The sequence below is a fragment of the Nuphar pumila genome, chromosome 3 (genome assembly GCF_984573655.1).
Source record: "Nuphar pumila chromosome 3, dmNupPumi1.hap1.1, whole genome shotgun sequence".
Taxonomy (NCBI): domain Eukaryota; kingdom Viridiplantae; phylum Streptophyta; class Magnoliopsida; order Nymphaeales; family Nymphaeaceae; genus Nuphar; species Nuphar pumila.
Window position 1 is genome coordinate 46,935,267 of NC_143251.1, and position 19,337 is coordinate 46,954,603.

Below are 19,337 nucleotides of genomic sequence, written 5' to 3' on the forward strand. Positions count from 1 at the left end.
TGTAATTGTGATTGCCAGCTTCAATTGTTTTTGCCTTGAACCTTATGAAAGTTGATCACCAGATTGACCTTGTGACCAACAATCATACATCTTCTACTTTCTCGGTTGTGATTGTTCATCCCACATGTAACCAAAGCAAACATGCCAAGACTTGAAAGAAATTAGTTGATGTGGATTCCCTGACTATTTTCCCACAACTTCATCGGTGCGACATGGACATGAATTTGAATATTTGATCCCTACATGACTTCTTCAATTCCTCTAGGATTCCTATGTCCCAAACAAACACTTTGGGGAATTAGAATCCTTTGTCCCTTTTCCAGGCACAAAGAGGAAAACGCTGTATATGGACCCACTTCCACTTTCCCTGGATCCAAGCACAGCTATGCATTGTTAGCCTTCAAGTCAGACTCACTAAGCAGAGGATGATACCTTACACGGTTTCCTAGGGTGCATTTGGATTTACATTTGACTTGGAAAAATTTAATCATAGTCAAAGAATTTAAATTACAAATACTTGTGGGTGGCAATTTGAATTCCAGTGGTGATGACCGCTTTCACTTTCCATCACTTTTTTTTCGGAAGTCGGAGAAAATGGTACGACTCAAATTCTAGAGAAATGGACCCCCAAACAAAGGAAATGTGGGCCTGGAGAGAATTACCGATGCCAAGAATCTTCCAGCTGTATCCAAACACAGATATTGCAAACGTCGGTGAAGCCAAACGTGATGTCGGAAGATATATGCATGACATGAGGAAGTCATATTTTATGGACGGAAATCCAACTACTCCCAATAACACATCCTCTCCAAATTGGGCCAGCATTGACCAATCATGAGCCCTCATTTTGTCTGGTGTTTGGGAATAGATATCCTTTTTATGCATAAAGTAAACGATATCTTATTATCACATATATGAATACCTTATAATCACCAACCAAGCTAGTACAATTATGGTCATCAACGAGTTGGGTAACATCCAACACTCACCTAGATTGGATCCAATAGGATTCGGGTTTGGGCTTAATGCAATAGACCTGAATGATTGATCCAGTGACCAGTCACAATATCCAATTAGTGGAGCTAGCTTATACATTTTTGAAGCCAGTCTCAGGCCTGCTTTGAGTTCCAATTATAATCTATTAAAAAGGACTTTTCCGAGTTTGTATATGCAGTCGGTTATGGTTCCATCAAAACTGGGTTCATTTGTGATGCTCACTCCAAACTCATGAAAAATTGAGCTAATGTTTTTTTTTCAATAAAGTACACATCGGAAAATCAAACATTTTATTTATTTTTAAATATTTTCAATAATCTTTTGCATATATTTTATGGCACAATGAAAAGAAAAAACTTTTTAACAAAATATTCATTTCATAATGATTAATTATAAAAAAATCAGGAGTGAACTATGACTGAATCTCTACAAAATTATATCTAAGTACAATTATGATGAAAACACAAAATACAGAGCACTCATAGGAAGAGAAGGGTCCATGATTCAGTTTTGAAAATACTAAGCGCAATCAGACTTCAACTAAGTCCATGGCTAATAACGTGTTTCCAACCCTGACTCTCTGCAGGATTTGACTCGATAAGACCTCTAACTTGAGAGGTCACTCAAACAACTGTGGAGAACCTAAATGCATGTATATATATATATATTCTTTTTCATTTACGTTCATCTTTAGATCTCTATCAATACACATTAAAATGATCTTAAGTTCTCACTTTTATTATTATCTCCATGAGGGCACTACTATCTCGGGTTGTTATAGGCTTGTCGATCTATATTGGGATGTATATTAATTCATGAGTAATTTAAATATTTTATTTTTAAATCCCATAAGAACTCAGTTTGCCAACATCAAGGTATAGAATCATTCGTCAAGGAGTTTCTTTTCTTGAAAAAGTTATAATGCACTATCGCTATCATACGTAGTTGGACCTCCAACAACAAAAAAAAGTTTATGTCCCCTAAGGCACCATGGTCGGGCACTGGTCCACCCTAGTGAGCAAAGCAGGGCCTACAACAGTAACATACCACCATCGGTTGAGAAGGAGTTTATCAGCAACTTAGTACAATCCCACGAGATTGGTGTAAGCTCACTCTCAATGCAAGTAAAAAGTCACTCAAGGTGACAAGTTACCCCATCTTTCAGGGTGTAACCAAAATCTGTATATCTTGTTTATATTGTTTTTTATTTATTATCAAAATTTTAAATTTTTTAATGTACCCTTCAGGTACTCATGACCTTGCCCAACAAGACACATTGAATTTATAATTTCAAGAGAAAATTTATTTCTCAAAACTAATGCAAACACCTTATTACACTTTTAACAAGCTTTTACTGCGCCTAACAGTAAACTTTCACTTGAGAAAATCATTTCTCAAAGTCCACACTATGAAAAATAAAATTTAGGGACATTCGTAAATCCCAGGTTTATGAATCTCAAACCTTATACACAACCACTAGGTTTCATATATTGTCTCAACCACTAGTTTCCTAGATTAACTAGCATGGTTAAAATTTTCTCCTTCTTTATTATATATATATATATATATATATATATATATATATATATATATATATATATTCTATCTAAATTTAATCCATTTTTCAAGGTTTTAGAGCAACTAAAAGTATAGTTTTTAGCTTTTTCTTTTTTTTCAACTAACCACATGAGGTTTAGAAATATATACGTAACCTATTAAGGCTCACGTATATGAGGTTCCACCCGATTCATGAGCATCTATACTTACTCACATTATAAAAACTGGGCTTGATTCTCGTGCACACACACACACACACACACACACACACACACACATATATATATATATATATATCAGATCTTCAAAACATATCCATTGGATGTCAAATAAAAAATTGTTATCGCGAGTTTCAAAAGCTATTAGTGTGAGGCAAAAACAAAAAAAATTCTCTTTTTTTTTTTACATAAATAACATTCGAATTGACTAGGCTAATAAATTTTATTTTCTTATCATGCACATGAGTATGGCATCAAACTGGATATAACAAAAAAATTTAGTACAAATGCATAGGAGTATGGGTTGTTCATACATGATAAAAATTTATTTTAAACATATCTATATATATATATATATATATGAACATGAGTTTTCATTGAATAAAAATGTATATCATGGGTTGTTGATGTGAATTTGGTATGCACATGATCCGGGTTGTTTGATTTGATAGCCACTCATAAGTATAAATTTCATAATTGGGACAACACCCAATACATAAAAATCCATCAGAATAGATATAAAACGACAACAATTCATAGGTTGCAAGTATGAACACATGTTATCCATATTATAACAATAATTCAAGTGATTAATGTTCTTGTGCAATTGATGTGGTACCGACTATGAGTCGGTTTACAATCCAAGATCCAAATTGATCCAATACGCAGAAGCAATAAAATGATATCTAAAGTTCTAATAGAGTTTAATCTTGTGGCATTTTTACTTAGCAACTCGTCTATTCTGCAAGTAGGGGCAGCATGAAAAGTGCAAATAATTTTATTGTCTTTCTATTGAGCCCAAATTTACATTCTTTCAACAACTGGTTGTCGATATATGGCTCAGACAAGAAGACTGATCATTGGAGCTGATATTGTCACACTTGGGATAGTCCAGAACGAGGTCTAACTTGATTGTTTCTATCGATGGACAGAACATAAAAGTTTTAGATAAAATTATTATTTGTCCAATAAAATAAAAATTGATAATTTCCAAGTTTGAATGACTCATATATGGATTAAACAATGAGCCAGACTGACATAGGTCTGGACAATTACTTGAGTTGTTGTCCTCTTTGTTCCACGACATTTTTTACAATGATAAAATTGAAATTTGGAAAAGCATAAAACACAAAAATTGTTGGAGTGTTCGATATCTTTCCAACGAGCTAGATTACATAACTTTTTTACCTCAGACAAAAGAGTTATACCCAAAATACTTACAATGGTTTTCCTTAGACAAAATTCCGAGATACACCAACACAGTCATGAAACATTACAAATACAAATTTAGATTAATCTGATTTTAGTTTTAGTGTTTATAATTTGACCTGCACAGAAATACTTTTAAAGGTATTTTCTACAATGTGAAGATCTCTTCCTCCGTAACCCGACTTTGGTTAGTCCAAATCAAATAAGTATTGCACAATAGAGAATCTTCCTATACACGATATCTAAAAATACCTTCAGAAATCAATTTCTTTCAAACAAAATGCAACATTTTTTTTCTGATATCAACACTAAAATTGATTTTATTTTCTAAAATCTACACTCAAAACTTAGTAGGCTCAGTTCTCTATATTCATATCTAAAATCGGTTATAAATAAAAAGAAACCAATAACTCAAAATATTTCTCTTTTTTTAAGTAAAAAAAAAACTTAGATTCAATGCTATTTATATGTTTTTTTTCTATATCATAACAAAATGCCACTATAGAAAATGTAAATTTCAGTATAATTTATGAAAATGACTATGTTCAATTTCTTCAAAAAGAAAATCACACATTCGAACCCATATGTATATATATTATTTTTTTAGCAAAACAAAGCCAAAACAAAAACAAATACATTATATATATATATATAATCATTTTTTCATATTATATTTGGCATGTACATTAACAAGAGAACAACACACTGTGTCCACACATAACCATGTTTGCAGCAAAAAATAAATATTTTTGACAAAACCAACTCAAATGAGGCCTAACACATGCTAGTACCGCATAGAAGGGGTCGGCACCTACCTTGTTTGCAAAATCTGACAAGTACAATCCCTAAGCGTTGCTAGACACACCTTCTAGCATGGCCCATTGGTGGTTTTTCTCCTTAAAATTGTCCCAAACAAAAACACGACGAAAACAAAAAAAAAGAAATCAAAAAATAAATCTCATAAAAATGAGAAAAATAGTGAAGGAAAGGAGACGGGAAGGTCGACCTACCCGTGATCGACTTGGCCTTCTTCCGTAGGCTAGATGCTTCAAAATCTTCCTCCACCAGAGCTCCCTAGATGACTGCCCTTCTCAGTTGCACCAACAAAGGCTGATTGGAGTGTGGTACCGCCCAAATCTAAAGCTCCCTAGCAAAAACAAAAAACCATGGTTGCAGGGGAAGAGAGGGTGAGAGAGAGGGAAGTGAGTGAGAAAGAGAGTGAGAGAGGGTTGAATGTCCCCCTCCTCTCCTCCCTCTCCCTAAGTCAAAATCATCTCCCCTTCTCTCATCATTCCCTCTTTGACTTTTTTTCTCCTATTTTTTTATTCTTTATTCTTTTCTTTTTTTCTTTCTTTTGAAGGCTTGAGGTTGGTTTATTAGATTGGGCAGACAACCTCTACTCCCTAATGGGAGTAGCAGCCTGTTGCTGCCAATGCATGCAGACCAAGCTCTGCATGCATTGTCCCGACAAGAGGTGAGTTATGCTATAATTTTTATTTTATTTTAAATTTTTTAATAGGCTATAGGAGGCATAAAATGGAGTCACAACATTCAAGTGGGCTCATCATGATCCCACTACATGAGTTTGGGACTGACAATGCATGCAAACCCATATGTGAGGTGGTTTTGAATGCCTCTATCATTTTCAAAACCATTTTGTCTACGTTTTAAAACACCTCACTCTACAAAATAATTTCAAAAACCCTATATTAGTCAAAGCCTTGTCAAAATGCCTGAGGCTAATATGGGTCTCACGCAGTTGACCTGGCTGGTCAACCTAGATTGGAACAACTATGTTTATCTGGGTAAAAAATACCTCTATAAGACTCTGAATTTACTCGAATTGCCCCAAGAACTTGTTGAGGGTATTTTGAAGTCAATTCATGTCAAAATTTTATTATGAATCCATTCCCGACCTAAGAAATAGGGTTTGCGGACCCTAAATGTATGAATTTATTTTTGAAAGAAAATTACTCAAAAATTAAGGTTTTTACATTCTACCATCCAAAAAAAATTGACCTCAAAATTTTACCTAAATAACAAAGGATATCGAGCTTGCATGTCTTTCTCTAGTTCCTAGGTGCACTCTTCTAAGCCATGATATTGTCATCGCACCTTTACTAGGGGAATCACTTTGTTTTGCAACACTTTCTCTTGTCGAACAACGATTTCAATCGGGCTTTCCTCTGTTGTCATGTCCTCTCATACCTCTAGGTCCACATAATCGATCATGTGTGAAGGGTCACCAACATATTTTCACAACGTCGATACGTGAAATACATTATGAATTCAAGCAAATTGTGGTGGCAAAGTCACTCGATAAGCAAAACTACCAATCAGCTCTAGAATCGTGAACGGTCCAACAAACCTTGGACTCAAATTTCCCTTTTTTCGAAGTGAAAGATGTTGTGGGAGGGCAAGATCTTCACAAAAACATGGACTCCCGCTTCAAAAGTGAGTGTGCATCGCTTCTTATGGGCATAAACTCTTTTGTCTGCTCTGTGCTATGCGTAACTTTTGTCAATTCATTTGCACTTGATATAAGTAATATTGAATGATCTCTGGTAACTCTAAAGCTCGTTCACCAACCTCGCTCCAATAATTTGGAGAATGACAAGGCCTCCCATATAAAGTCTCATACGAGGCCATCTAAATGGTCATATGGTGGTTGTTATTATATGCAAACTCTATCAGTGTAATATGCTTGTCCCACCCCTGGATCACTCTAAAACACAAGCACATAGCATATCTTCCAAGGTCTAAATAGTCCTCTTTGACTGACCACTGGTCTGAGGATAAAAAGTTATGCTAAACTTCAATTTCGTGCCAAACACACGTTGCAACTGCTTCCAAAATTGAAATATAAATCGAGGTTCGTGATGTGACACAATAGATCACAAAACATTATGCAAGAGAACTACATCATCAATCTACAACTCGACTAGCTTCTCCAAATATCGGTTCCTGTTAATCGGCAAGAAATGAGCTGATTTCATCAACCTGACCATAATCACCCTTATTGAGTCATTACCTCCATGGGTTCTTGAGAGACCAATGACAAAATCTATCGTGATATCATCACATTTTCACTTAAAAATATCCAACAACTGTAGAAGACCTTTAGGTTTATGATGCTAGATATTAACCTATTGGTAAGTGAGACATCTCATCACAAACTCTACTATATCCTTTCTCATGTCGTTCCACCAATAATGTCTCTGAAGATCTTCAGACATCTTGGTACTCCTAGGATGAATTGAGTACCTCGATCTGTGAGCTTCTGCCAATATCTCATTCCTCAAAGTAGAATCCCCAGGAATCCACAATCTTTGCATAAAACATATCACACTATCACTACTACACGAATATCGTGACTCGACTTTACCAGCTTTGGCCACAAACTTCTCATGGTCAGAACTCACTTTATGAGCAAGAGCGATTCTATCCAAATTTTTTGGTCTAGCAACTAGCTTCACAAACACCAACTAGCCAAAACTCTTTATAAATGAATGTCAATCTATAAAGCTTTGCAAAAGATTTCAGTCTCGATTGATTAAACATGAAATCAAAGCATTTCAGCTCAATGCGTCTGCAACAACGTTAGTTTTTTTTGGATGGTATGATATAGCAAAATCATAGTCCTTCAGGAACTCTAGTCATCTTCTTTGTCTCAGATTTAACTCATTTTGCAAAAATATGTATTTGAGACTTTTATGGTTAGAGAACACCTTAAAAGTATCACCATACAAATAATGCCTCTATAAATTAAGCTTAAAAACTACTGCAACTAGCTTCAAGTCATGAGTCAGATAATTTTGATCATGAGTCTTCAACTGTCTTAAAGCATACACTATCACCCTACCATGTCACATCAACACACATCCCAAACAAATATCTCAAGTATTTCTATAGACAACAAAGCCTCATGAGTCACTAAGTCATGCTAAAACTAGGGTTGAAGTCAGCCTCTCCTTCAAGGTTTTGAAGCTCTTATTACACTGTAGCATCTACACGTACTTTTCTCCCTTACGTAACTATCATAGGGGCAATAATTCTAACAAAATTCTGAATAAATCATCGATGGCCCAAAAAGCTACAAACTTTCATGACACTCTTCAGTGGTTTTAATTTCATCACTGCCTTCACCTTCGTTGAATCAACTTTAATACCATGGCCAGAAATCACGTGGCCCAAAAACATCACTCTATCTAGCCAAAACTCAAAATTTGAGAACTTAGCATAAAGCATATGTTCTCATAGCATCTCCAAAATAATATGAAGATTAACTCGGTGTTGCTCTGTATTCTCATAATATACCAAGATATCGTCGATGAACACGATCATGAACTGATACAGGTACTAACAAAAAACTTAGTTAATCATATCCATAAAAGCTGCAGGAGCATTCGTCAACCCGAATGGGATCACTAAGAACTCATAATGCCTATATTGAGTACAAAATGTTGTTTATGACACGTCCTCTTCCTTAGTCCTCAACTGGTGATATCCCATCTGCTACTCTATCTTCGAGAACACCTTGGCTATCTTCAGCTGATCGAACAGATCTTCAATTCTCGACAACGATTACTTATTCTTAATCATCACTTGTTTGAGCAGCCTATAATCAATGCAAAATCGTAAAGATCCATCATTTTTTTTGACAAAAAGAATAGGAGCACCCTATGACGAAACACTTGGCTGGATGAAACCTTACTCTATAAATTCTTCTAACTGCTTCTGCAACTCTACTAGCTCGACAGGAGCCATACAATATGGTGTTTTGGATATGAGAGTTGTACCAGACACCAAGTCTATCGAGAACTCCACATCTCTTGGTGGCGGTAAGACAAATAAATCTTCAGAAAAGACATCCATGAACTCTCGAACAATTTCTACATCATAAATCAATGCTTTCTCATGATTCAATGCAATCACGCTAGCGAGGAACATTTGGCCTTCGAGACACACAAACTTTGAGGCTCTCAACGAAAAGATCACCCTTCCATCATAAAAGGGTCGAACTACACAAAACTCGACTAGGGGATCACCAAGCCTCTTCAACAAGACCTTGTGCACACGACAGTCCAAACTGGAGAAGTACTCACAAAGCCAATCCATTTCAAGAATAATACCAAAGCCTGTCATCTCGAGAAGGATGAGGTTCACAAGGAACACACAACTTCAATCAATACTGCAACTCAAAAGATATGCAATCCATAACATGCCTTAGATCCTAAGGGTGTGGTTATCTCTACACCATGATCTATCAGAACGACTGGAATATCTAACAACTGAGTGAAATCCTTTAATACAAAAGAATGTGTCACACTGGAGTCAAACAACACATGAGCTGAGACGTCAGTGATGTCCAAGGTACCTTCAATGACTTGATGGCTCATTCAGTCTCCTAGATACCTCCGCATCTAACAAAGAAATAACCAAATGAATAAATTATAGTAAAGCCCTTGGTTATACTTATAAGCATAATTAAATAACTAGTTATCACGAGAGCAAAACCAACAATTCAATCACATCATAATTTACCAACTTTTACCCACTCTACAGGGTTAGGCAGTCAGCAAGATCCGAAACTTGAGCTTCTAGATTGGATTTTGAACCATTCTGGAAACTCTGCTATGATACCAAACATGTGACACCCACCCCGAACTCACAAAAAAATAAGCCATTTTTTAATTTATTTTTAATAGAGCACATAATGAAAAATCAAATATTTATTTATTTTTAATACTTTCAAAAACCTTTTATAAATATTTTCTGGCATAATAGAAAGAAAAACCCTTTTAAGAAAATATTCATTTCATTGACGTATATAATGATTGATTACAAAATTCAAGGGTGAACTGCCACTGAATATCTATAAAATTACATCCAAGTACAATTATGATGAAAACCCAAAACACAGAGCACTTTCAGAAAGAGAAAGATCCATGATCCAGCTCAAAAAATACTCTAGTTATATGCATTTTTTGTTGTCAAAACCGCCTACTCATGTATACTTAAAAAGAAAAAATAGCCAAAGGTGAGACAAAATACATGTCTCAACCATAAATACGACCACCCACTATGCAATAACGAACATGGGTCGGTCACTAAGCCCAACTGGACTTCAACTAAGTCCATAACTAACAACGTGTCTCCAACCCCAACTCTCAGCGGGATTTGACTCGACAAGACCTCTAACTCGAGAGGTCACTCAAATAACTATGTAAAACCTAAATGCATGTATATGTATTTGCTTTTTTATTTAGGTTTATCTTTAGATATCTACCAATGCACTTTAAAATTTTCTTAAGTTCTCACTTTCATTATTATCTCCACGAGGGCACCATTGTCTCGGATTGCTATAGGATTGTCGATCTACATTGAGGTATATATTCATTCATGAGTGATTTAAATATTTTATTTTTAAACTCCATAAGAACTTAGTTCACTAGCATCAAGGTATAGAATCCTTTGTCAAGAAGTTTCTTTCCTTGAAAAAGTCATAGTGCACTACCGTTAGAGTATGTAGCTGGACCTCCAACAATAAAAATAAGTTTGTATCCCCTAAGGCATCGTGGTCGCGGACTGGTCCACCCTAGTGACCAAAGTGGGGCCCATAAAGTAGCACGCCACCATGAGTTGAAAAGGAGTTTGTCGGCAACTTACTACAATCTCGAGAGATTTATGCAAGTTCGCTCTCAAGGCAAGTAAAAAGTCACTCAAGGTGACAAGTTACCCCATATTTTATGATGTAACCAAAATCTGTGTATCTTGTTTATATTAATTTTGAATCATTATCAAATTTTTAAATTTTCCAATGTACCCTTCAAGTACTCGTGGCCTTTCCCAACAAGACACATTGAATTTCTAATTTTAAGAGAAAATTCATTTATCAAAACTAATGCAAACACCTTATTGCACTTTCAATGAGATTTTACTACGCCTAATAATAAGCTCTCACTTGGAAAAATTATTTTCCAAGGTCCACACTATGAAAAATAAAATTTGGGGACATTCATAAATCCCAAGTTTTTGAATCTCAAACCTCATACACAACCACTGGGGCTCATGTATAGGCTAAACCACTAGTTTCCTAGATTAACTAGCATGCTTAAATTTTTCTTTTTTTTTACATATATATATATATATATTCCTTCTAGATTTAATCCAATTTTCAAGGTTTTAGAACAACTAAAAATATAGTTTTTAGTTTTCTCTTGCTTTTTTTTAACTTAGCACATGAGGTTCATAAATATATACGTGACCTACTAAGGCCCACATATACGAGGTTCCACCTAATTCACGAGCATCCATACTTACTTGCATTATAAGAATTGGGCTTGATTCTCGTGCATATATATATATATATATATATATATATATATATATATATATATATATATATATATAGATATATATATATTGTCAATTTTCATTTTCTCTTCTCTTTTTTTTTAAGTCATATGGGCTGCATACATTCTTAATCCAAGATTTTCATATATGCATTTGAAATTAATTATTTCAAGTATACATATATTTATATATATTCATAAATCTTCATATCATCCAACACCTATATATATCATATTTTCAAAACATATCCATTGGATGTCAAATAAGAAACTATTCTTGAGAGATTTCAAAACCTACTAGTGTGATGTCAAAACATTTTTTTTCTTTTTTTTCACATAACTAAATTCGAATTGGTGGGGCCAATAATTTTTTTTTCTTATCATGCACATAAGTAGGGCGACAAACTTAATATAAAAAAAAAAATTAGCATAAATGCATAGGAGTATGGACTCTCCATACATGACAAAAATTTATTTTAAACACACACACACATATATATATATATATATATATATGAACATAAGTTTTCATTGAATAAGAATGCATATCACGGGCCGTTCATGCGAATTTAGTATGCATATGAGATGGGTTGTTCGCATTTGACAACCACTCATAAGTATAAATTTCATATGCAAGTGTTGTTCATATTTGGGACAACACCCAATTGATCATGCATAAGTTTTGCATGTTATTTATTTTTTTTTATGCATGATCTGTCGAAAAATTGTATTAAAAACTCATTCTTATTAGTGTTTTTGAGAAACTGCTTTGAAATTGAAAATATAGGTAAAATCACATATTTCAAGCTTTTTCTTATGTTTCTTAGAGTTTTAGTTGGTTTATAATTTTCTAATATGCAGCCTAATTAGATTGGGAGTATTATAGTAATTAATTTTAATCTATTTTGAAGTATAATTTCTTGAAAATGCATTTTTCTAGAAGCACTGTTTTTAAATTTTAAATAATTAATTGGGCCTTTTTAGAAAATACATTTTCTAACCTAATTTTTAGTATAAATAATATCTTTTCAGCCATAGGGGATGTTTTTTCCTCTTGAGAAAATGCAGGGTTCTTCTCCCTCTTCTCTTCTCTTTCTCCTCCTTCACGTTCCCAATCGGTTCTCCCTTGTTCTCTTCCCTTGTCTCTCATTTTCGTCTTGCTTCTAATATTTTTCTCGCGTCAGTTATTCTTACCCCCTCTCGACGGAGGCACGTGCAGCTCAAAGGTAAAACCTCATTTTTTTTCTCAATCCCTCCATCAAAAATGGACAATGGGATATGTTTCTTCTCCCTCGTTTCTCTATAGTTGGTAGTGTTTTATTGCAGAAAGCATAGTATACTCATTGCATATAGTTTAGATGAGTTTTGTTTTATGAACGCAAAAAAATAAATAAAATAAAATTAAAATAAAGTAGATCTGAATTTATTTATTTGTAGATTTAGTTTTTATAAAAAAATAGGAAAATTAGCATTTTATTGAATTTCAAGCATAGTTTTAGTTTTCTCTTATAATCATTAGGTTTAAACTAGTTCCTCTTTAGTATTTTCATGATTTTTGATTAGTTTAGCTTCAAATTTAGGTTATCTTTAATTTAGATCATGTTTTTTTATTTTTGGTGTTTATTAGATTAAATTATTTTAAATTTCTTAAATATCTGATTTAAGGGTTTTGTAGTTTCTTTTATTTCTTTTTAATTTTTGTCAATTAGATCTGAATAATTTATGTTTATTTTCAGTATTAGATTATTTTACTTAGTGTTTAGTTCATGTTCTTGTTTTTTATTAATTTCCTAAATTAGTTTTTTTTTAATTATTAGTTTAAATTAGATAAATCAATAGAAAATAGATTAGTTGCTTTAATTTTTTTTAATTAAATTGAATAAGATTAGGTTTAATTTTTTTATTTATCAGTACTTGATGTTAGTTTTAATATCATAATTAAATTTCCAGCATTAGAATAGAAAATAGTTGTTTTACTTTAATTTTTGTTTATTAAGTAGAATTTAATTTCTAGCCAATTTAGATAAAGAATAAATTTTTTTTATTTTCAGTTTTTTTTTTCTTAATTCACAACTCACATTTGTTTTAGGTTAGTTAGCTCAATATTGTTTTATTTTCGCATAATTAGATGGTTTAGGTTAGTTAGTTTAGATTAAAAATAATTTAGCCAAATTTTCTTTCCTTATTCAATGATCGGTTTTAGCATAGCTAATGATATTTTTATTTAATTGTATTTCCTCTAGTAGTTCCAGATTAGTGCAGTTTTAGTTTTAGTAAATTAGTCTTATATGCACGTTAGTTTAGTTTTATTTGATTCATATTATTAGTTAATTCATATTTTATTTTAGGCTTGTATAGATTAACATAAAAATAGTTGTAGCCGATTCATTATTTTTATCATTATTAATTAGATAGCCTAAGTAATTTCTTACTAGTTATTTCCAGATTTAGTCATTGGTTACTTGGTTAATTTGTTATATGTACCTGATGTTTTGTTTGATTAGTTAGTTAGTTTTAAGTGAGCCACGTTAATTTAGTTCAACTCATATTTTTCTTTTTGTTTTGTAAATCATTAGATTAGAACATAGAATAATATAGTCGGTTCCTTGTTTTTGGTTTTAATTCATTCAAGTAATTAGATCAGATAATTTAGTTATTTTCTTATTGTTAAAATACAGTTTGTTATTAGTTTACATTTATATCCGTACAACATCCTTAGTTGTTTATTAGTTAGTTTGCATGTGAGTGGGTTAGTTTAAAATTTCAATTCTTGAATTTGGTGATATAGTTTTCTTCTTTTTTTTTTGTTTCTTAGTTAGTTAGATTAACTAATTAGTTAACTTTCTTGTTAGTAACTAAGCTTATTTTGTCTTTTAGTGAATTAGTTTGTTACATGTTAGTTTATAATTGTTACATGTAGTTAATTTGTTATTAGTAATTAGATTCTTGTTTTATGGTTTTTCTTTTAATTAACATTGAATTTTTATCTATTTTTCTGTGTTTTGTTCTTGTTTTGTGATTCTATTTTGCAGAAAAGTGGTTGATTGTGTGGTGAGCCCTCAAATGACCCCCCAAAGAGCCCTTTGAAGTCTCCCAAAAAGTTCTTCAAAAGTCCCTTTGAGTCCCTGAGAGAGCTCTCAGAAGAAAGGAAAACAACTAAAGCATAGAAGAGACTAGAAGCTCAAGCAGTGAAGACTTCTTTTTCTTTTCTTTTAGATTAGGGTTATTTAATTAATTAATTTGGGTATGTAATAAAACCATTTATTATTATTTTTAAGTCATCTGCAAGAGGGCAATACATTGTAATAGTTAGTTATTTTTTGGCAATAAAGTTTGTTCTTGAGTGGAATACAAAGTTTTCTCCGCTTCCCTCAGTTCGACCCGGATTCACCACTAGTGTGGGCTAGTTTTTATCATTTGGTGTCTAGCTTGCATAAATTGTTTTCATAAAAAATATCTTTTAGAAATCTATTTTATAAAACTTACACCACCAATACATAAAAATTCATGAGAATTGTTGTCATAAAACGACAATAATTCATATGTTGCAAGTATGAATAAGTGATGTCCATATTATGACAACAATCCAAGTGATTAATGTCCATGTGCGTTTGATGTGGTACCAACTGCGGGTCGGTGTACGATCCAAGATCCATATAGATCTAATATATGGAAGCAATAAAAGGACATCCAAAGTTCTGGTAGGGTTCAATCTTGTAATATTTTGACTTAGCAACTCACTTATTTTGCAAGTTGGGGCCACATAAAAAGTATAGATATATAATTTTATCGCCTTTCTATTGAGCCCAAATTTGTAAATTTTTTTACAATTTTTTTATTATTGGTTGTCAAGATACGGATCAGACAAGAGGACTGATTATTGGACCTGGGTATTGTCATACTCGGGATAGTCCAGTTGATGACAGTTCAAAATGAGGTCTAACTTGACTGTTTCGGTCAATGAACCGAACATGAAAGTTTTAGATAAAATTATTTTCTATTTAACAAAACAAAAATCCGTAATTTTTAAGTTCAAACAACCCATAAATGGATTAAACAATGAGTCAGACTCACACGGGCATGAACAGTCACCTGAGTGGTTGTTTTCTCTGTTTGGAGATGTTTTGTATAGTGATAACTCTAAAATTTGGAAGAGGGTAAAACAAAACAATTATCGGGGTTTTTGATATCTTTCCAACAAGCTAAACCACATAAATTTTTGACCTCGAATGAAAGAGTTATGTCAAAAATATTGATGGTGAGTTTTTTTAGACAAAATTCTGAGATACACCAAAATATTCATAAAATATTACATACATAAATTTAAATTAATCTGATTTTAGTTTAGTATTTATGGTTTAACCCGCACAGAAACACTTTTAAATGTATTTTCTTCAATATAAAAATCCCTTCCTCCTTAACCCGACTTCGGCTACTCCAAATCAAATAAGTATCGCAAAATAAATAATCTTCTTATACAAGATATTTCATAATAACTTCAAAAATCAATTTCTTTCAAACAAAACACAAATTTTTTCTACATCAACACTAAAATTGATTTTTTTTTTTAGAATCGACACTCAAAATTGAGTAGCCTTGGTTCTCTACATTTTAACCTAAATCCGGTAATAAAAAAAAGAAACCTATAACTCAAAACTGTTTGTCTTTTTGTTTAAGTCATAAAAAAAAACTTAGATTCAATGCTAGCTGTATTTATTTTTTTGTACATGATAACAAAATGCCAGTAAAAAATGCAAATTTCAACATAATTTATGAAAATGACTAGGTTTCATTTCTTTAAAAAGAAAATCAAAGATTTAAATGCATATATGTATTTATATTATTATTATTTTTTAGCAAAACAAAGCCAAAACAAAAAAATCACATAATATAGATATATTACCATTTTTTCCAGATTATATCTAGTGTATACATCAACAAGAAAAAATCACAAAACGTCCACACATAATATTGTTTGCATAAAAATATATATATAATTTTGACAAAACCAACTCAAACTGAGCCTAACACATGCCACTACCGCATAAAAGGGGTCGACACCTACCTTGTTTGCAAAATCTGACAAGTACAATTCCTAGGCGTTGTTAGACACACCTTTTAGCACGACTTCTCGATGGTTTTATTCCTTAAAATCGTTCCAAACAAAAAACACAATGAAAACCAAAAAAGAAATCAGAAAATAAATCTCATAAAAATGGGAAAAATATTAAAGAAAGGGAGACGAGAAGGTCGACTTATTCGGGGTCGACTTGGCCTTCTATCTTATGCTAGGTGCTTCAAAATCACCCTCCACCTAATCTTCCCAGTTGACTGGCCTCCTTAGTTGCACCAACAAAGGCTGGTTGGAGTGTGATACCGCCCAAGTCCAAAGCTCCTAAGCAAAAACCAAAAATTGTGGTTGTAGGGAAGAGAAAGAGAGATGTGAGTGAGAAGGAGAGTGAGAGAGGGCTGGACGTCCCTCTCCTCTCTGAGTCAAAATCGCCCCTCCTTCTCTCATCATTCCATCTTTGTCTCTTTTTGCCCTATTTTTTATTCTATATTCATTTTTTGTTTTTTGAAGGCTTGAGATTGGTTGGTCAGATTGAGTGGCATAGCCTCTACTTTCCTAATGAGAGTAGCATGCATGCAGACATGCAAACCAAGTTCTGCATGTATTGTCCCTACAAGAGGTGAGTTATGCTAATTTTTTTAATGGGCTATCGGGGAGAGCAAAGGGAGTTCACAACATTTAAGTGGGCTCATCATGAGCCCACTACACAAGTTTAGGGACTGACAATGAATAAAAATCCAACTATGCATGAATTAGCCTAATATGTGGTGGTTTTGAATGCCTCTATCATCTTTAAAACTATTTTTTTTACTTTTCAAATCACTTCACTCTACAGAATAATTTCAAAAACCCTACCTTGGTAAAAGCCTAGTCAAAGTGCAAGAGATCAATATGGGTCTCACTCAATTGACCTGGCTGGTCAAAAATATCCCTGCAAGCCTCTAAATTTACTCGAATTGCCTCTGAAACATGCTATGGGTGTTTTGAAGTCAATTTAAGTTTGAATTCAACGAAATAAAAGTCAAAATTTATTGAAATTTCATTGCGAATTCATTCCCAAGCTTGAAAATAAGATTTTTTAGCCCTAAATGTCTGAATTTATTTTTGAAAAAATATATTCAAAAATATAGAGTTTTTACATTATTCAGGCCTAAAACTGAATCCACAACCAACACATCCAAGTCAAACCCGAGTGCAACATAGGTCCAGCTCGTTGACGATCTTATGTAAAATTAATCGGCCAGGCAAGGCACTTCCATATTCGAAGTCCTGTTTGTTTTCTATAATTTATTGCTAAAATATAACTATAACTTACAAATTTGTCTTTGTTTCATTGTTAAACGACTTATCATAATATATTCTGATATTTGGTAGGAAAAAGGATCATGTCAATCTATTGATTTTTTTCTTTATTTTTTTAGTTAGGTCAACACCTACCTTGTTCACAAAATCTGACAAGTACAATTCCTAGGCGATGCTAGACACACCTTTTAGCATGACTCTTTGACGATTCTCCTCCTTAAAATCGTCCCAAACAAAAACATAATGAAAACCAAAAAAGAAATCAGAAAATAAATCTCATAAAAATTAGAAAAATATTGAAGGAAGGGAGACAAGAAGGTCGACTTATCCGGGGTCGACTTGGCCTTCTATCCTAGGCTAGGTGATTCAAAATCTTTCCCCACCCGAACTCCCCAGTTGGTTGGCCTCCTCAGCTGCACCAACAAAGGCCAGTAGGAGTATGATACCGCCCAAATCCAAAGCTCCCAAGCAAAAACCAAAAATCGTGGTTGTAGGGGAAGAGAGAGAGAGAGAGAGAGAGAGAGAGAGAGAGAGAGAGAGAGAGAGAGAGAGAGAGAGAGATGGACGTTCCCCTCCTCTCCTCCTCTCTAAGTCAAAATCGCCCTCCCTTTTCTTATCATTCCATCTTTGACTCTTTTTGCCCTATTTTTCATTCTTTATTCTTTTTTGTTTTATGAAGGCTTGAGATTGGTTGGTCAAATTGAGCGGCATATTCTCTACACCCTAATGAGAGTAGCAACTTGCTGCTGCCAATGCATGCAGACATTCAGACCAAGTTCTGCATGTATTGGCCCTACAAGAGGTGAGTTATGCTATTTTTTTTTGGTTTTATCTTTTTAAAATTTTTTGAATGAACTATCGGGGACAACAAAGGGAGTTCAGAACATTTAAGTGGGCTCATCATGATCCCACTACACGAGTTTAGGGTCTGACAATGAATGAAGACCCAACTCTGCATGCATTAGCTCAATATTAGGTGGTTTTGAATGCCGCTATCATCTTTAAAACTATTTTTTCTACTTTTCAAATCACCTCACTCTATAAAATAATTTCTAAAACCCTACCTTGGTAAATGCTTAGTCAAAGTGCGGGAGACTAATATGGGTCTCACGTAGTGTAAACACCCCAAATTTTTTACATCCATTCTGGATATCCTCTTTTACAAATTCTAAGGCCCTGCAGGGCAATGTAAGGGTCTCACCCCTAAGTTTATCTCAGTCTAGAGGTCAGTTTACTTGTATTTTGTCAATAAAATTACCAATTAACCCATAAATCACCCTTAGCTCTTTGATAGTTAGACTTATTCAAACTCATCTTAAGTTTAAAAGAGATAGAATGTTAGTTATTTCTAGCTCCCATGAGCTCACGATGAGGAATGTCAGTTCATTTCAGCTAAATTTAGTTCATTTCAGGCGAAATGAGCTCATTTATTGCTCGAATTTTAGCCGAAGTATTCCTGAGTCAGTCAAATCCAGTAGATCATATTCCACAAGTCTCATTTGAGTTCATTAGAAGTTTGAATGGTGCAATTGCAGTTCAAGTCACTTTCCACACTCTCAGACCTCTATTTCAGCTCATTTTTGCTCAATTCAGTCAAAATTGAGCTAACCCCAGTCAACCCAGCTAGTG

At 33.4% G+C, this 19,337-nt stretch overlaps 1 protein-coding gene across 1 annotated transcript; it reads right to left on the reverse strand.

Moving 5' to 3' along the window:
* Window positions 1-8,690: 8,690 nt before the first annotated feature.
* Window positions 8,691-9,125, reverse strand: LOC149842804 (uncharacterized). Its single transcript, XM_090000734.1, has one exon. The coding sequence runs from the start codon at window positions 9,123-9,125 to the stop codon at window positions 8,691-8,693; it is 435 nt and encodes a 144-aa protein (XP_089856860.1).
* Between the last annotated feature and the right edge of the window lie 10,212 nt (window positions 9,126-19,337).

What these genes read in the sequence shown, in the direction of transcription:
- LOC149842804 (XM_090000734.1), bottom strand. Translation starts at nt 9,125, where the DNA reads ATGACAGGCTTTGGTATTATTCTTGAAATGGATTGGCTTTGTGAGTAC.